Consider the following 3,347-nt stretch of genomic DNA (forward strand, 5'->3'; position numbering starts at 1 on the left):
GCACTGCGCCTGCGCGCCCCAACCCAGCGCTACCGGCGGGCCCCCGCGCCGCCGATTGGCTGCCAGGCGATGGGGCCCCGCCTCCTGCCCCGAGTGACAGGCGGCGCGGCCAATCGCGCGGGGCGGCGGAGCGGCGTCCGTCGCGCGCCGCTCGCCGCGTCCGGTGCGCGGCGGTTGTGGAAGGATCCCGGCGGCGGGGCCGGGCGGCGGGGCCCGGGCGGGCGCGATGTCGGGGCTGCTGCACACCACGCTCAGCGGGCTCAACAGCGACTCGTACTGCGAGATCAGCCAGTACCGCGATCAGCACTTCCGGGTGCGCCCGGCGCGGCGGGTGGCGGGTTGCGGGGCCCGGCCGGGGCGGGGAGGGCTGAGGCCGGGACGAGGCCGTGCGAGGAAGCGGGCAGCGGGAGGGCACGGGGCGGCGGGAGCGGCACGGCGAGCGCGCTGAGCCCGCGGCGTGCGCCTCTGTGCCCGCAGGGTAGCAGGCAGCTGCAGGAGAAATCGCTGAAGATTTCCTCCACGCTCTATGTCGGCAACCTGTCCTTCTACACCACCGAGGAGCAGATCCAGGAGCTCTTCTCCAAGTGCGGGGATGTCAAGAGGATTGTCATGGGTCTGGACAAGATCAAGAAAACCCCCTGTGGCTTCTGCTTTGTAGAGTATCCTTTCTGGTTCCCTGCTGTCATGTACGGGTGTGGTTGGCACCTGTAGTTCCTCTGCACAGCAAGCGTATCTGTGCTGCTGCTGGAAAAGTGATAGCCAGGTGCTTCCTACCAGGCACATCCTGTCCATCCTTGCACCTTCCTCTCTGCACCCTGAGACTGACTCTATAATGGTGCCATACGTGACAACTCCCACCAGGGCTGTATTTTCTGGAGGTGGAAGAGAGCCCCTTTAATTAATTAATTTCTTTAATGCTTTAGGGCCAAAATGAGAACTGTTAGTCATCAGCCTGACATCTTCCATGTCCAGAGCACGTGTTTGCTTTCTCATCTCAACTGCACACCTGAAGGAAGTAGCAGGATAAGCCATGGGGGCATTTTCAAGCAGAGGGTACACGCTTATACAGGTTGTGCCAGGAGCTGTCTGTGCAAAGCTCTCCTTTTGTTCTATTTCAGTCAAGTTTTACATAGTACAAAAAGGCTGATTTCTTGCCCTTAGCAAGGCTTTAATGTCTTTGTTCCATTGTCTTGTCTGTGCAGGTACTCACATTAAAGTACAGAATCCTTTCTGAGCATTAGCTGGTCTTAGCTTGGATTTACATGAGTGCAGTTTTTGATCCCATAGAGAAGAGCAGAAAAGGCTGGAAAGGCAGTGGGGAGAGTTCAGCTTCTCAAATACAATACTTCCCTCATTTTTTTCCCTGTGCCCAACAAAAAGCACCCTGAGTTGTCCTTACAGAGTGCCTCAGGTACTACACGAGGGCAGATGCTGAGCACGCCATGAGGTTTATCAACGGCACCCGGCTGGACGACCGCATCATCCGCACGGACTGGGACGCAGGGTTCAAGGAGGGGAGACAGTATGGGAGAGGAAAGACTGGAGGACAGGTAAAAGCAATGCCAGTTCATCCCTGAATTCAGTCCTGTAAGACTCTGTGTACTTACTTGCTGGTTTTGTCTCAGGGAGAACAATGTGCAGACTGTAAAGACCTGAGAACCAAGGTTACTCACTCCCAGGTTGTTTTGGTAATTGACACCTGGTGATAAAGGCTGGAAATAGAACTTAAGGCCACTTTTGTTTAGAACTCCAAACTTCCTGCAATGCAAGCAGAATGTTCCCTAATCCAAGCTAGTACCCTTGAAATGATCCAGAATTTGAGTAGAGGGAAGCAGTGTGGCTGCCAGGCCAATCTCATAACACAGCAGTTTCCCCAAGGGCAAAGATGAGGTTTAGATGAGATAAAGTGTTCTGAAGGCCAAGCCTGGCAGTTCAGAAGGGCGTACTGAAAAGCTGAACAAAAATATTTTAGAGTCTTCTTTGCTTCTTACCTAAAAAAATCTCAACAATCAAATATATCCTTTTTGGTCATTTTCTCCACCATTACCACCTTTTTGGTGGATTAGTTGAAGAGATCTCAGACGAGTTGAAGTGCTTCTAATGTGAACTTCAGTTCCCCACCAGCTGAACAAGGAGGGGATGATGATTCTGAGGTCTGGCAGGGGACAGGGAGTGCTGGCTGTTCATGTGTGTGTTGTTGCTGTGCCCCAGGTGCGAGATGAATACCGGACAGACTACGATGTGGGAAGAGGTGGCTTTGGCAAGATCATCCAGATGCAGAAGGCAAATCACCAGCCTGCAATCTATTAATTGCCTCGTGGCTCCTAGCTCATAGAGGGCTCTGTCCTTCCAGAGCTAGCCCTGTTCTCACATTTGGGATCAGGGTATGGAGTGAGATCCAAGTTCCAGCAAAAGGTGACTCTCCTTAGACTGTGGATATACATGTGTTCATTCTCCCTTCTTCCTGAGCTAGAGAGGATGTTCTGTGCTGATACAGGGCAACAAGGGGAAAAAATGGACAGCTCTGTAGGATTTTGGGCAAGAAGAAATGCAGCATGTCACACACACCTTATGCTATGACATTCTCTTCATGTTGCACTTAAGCAGGTGGCTTCCTCCAAGCTGCAACTGCAGCTGTGGTTGCTTTCAAATGGAACTTTTTTTAAAAGCTTACCACCATTGGAGCCCTCCAGGTGCCTGGGCACCTAGTGAGGATGCACAAGAGATTCAGGTTTCTAATTTACAACCTCACCTGCTCAATAAACAGTATCACTGTTTGAATGAGGGAAGTGGACAAGGTCTTACCATCCACTTGGAGGTGCTTGTCTGCACATCTAGCCCTTGGGTTGGTCAGGGCCTGCAGAGCATTTCTCTTTGTGATGCCCCCAGTGCTGCCTGGCTTTTCAGATCCTCACTGTTCGGTGTGATTTTGTTAAAAGTTTCTGTTAATTTTTTTAAATAAACAGTTGTATTTGGTCTGACTGAGAAGAAGGTAATTTTACCCCTAGCAGCCTTGGAGAGCTGTGTTTTGTATTGGTTGCTAGGAAGCTGTTGATAAAACACCAGTGTTTTGGCTATTCTTGAACAATGTTCCCACAGCGTCAAGGCTGTCTGTAACATTCCCACCTCACCAGCAGGCTGGGGTGGGAGCAAGATCTTGGGATATTCCAGACCCTATGGCATCTGCTCAGCAGTTATAGCTAAGAGAAGGGACATGGGGGCATTCCTTATTAAAACATCTGCCTTCTGGAGCAGCTGCTCCGTGTACTGAAGCTGTGCTTCCCAGGAAGTGGCCGGACATCTCCTGCTGGTCAAAAGTAGAGAACAAATATTTAGTTTTCCTTTGC

At 51.7% G+C, this 3,347-nt stretch overlaps 1 protein-coding gene across 1 annotated transcript; it reads left to right on the top strand.

Moving 5' to 3' along the window:
• Positions 1-153: 153 nt before the first annotated feature.
• LOC115914708 (nuclear cap-binding protein subunit 2) lies at positions 154-2,982 on the top strand. The gene is made up of 4 exons (XM_030967382.1): positions 154-313; positions 478-659; positions 1,412-1,550; positions 2,212-2,982. The coding sequence occupies exons 1-4, from the start codon at positions 227-229 to the stop codon at positions 2,308-2,310; spliced, it is 507 nt and encodes a 168-aa protein (XP_030823242.1). The 5' UTR covers positions 154-226; the 3' UTR covers positions 2,311-2,982.
• Positions 2,983-3,347: the final 365 nt, after the last annotated feature.

This window comes from Camarhynchus parvulus, chromosome 4A (genome assembly GCF_901933205.1).
Source record: "Camarhynchus parvulus chromosome 4A, STF_HiC, whole genome shotgun sequence".
NCBI lineage: Eukaryota > Metazoa > Chordata > Aves > Passeriformes > Thraupidae > Camarhynchus > Camarhynchus parvulus.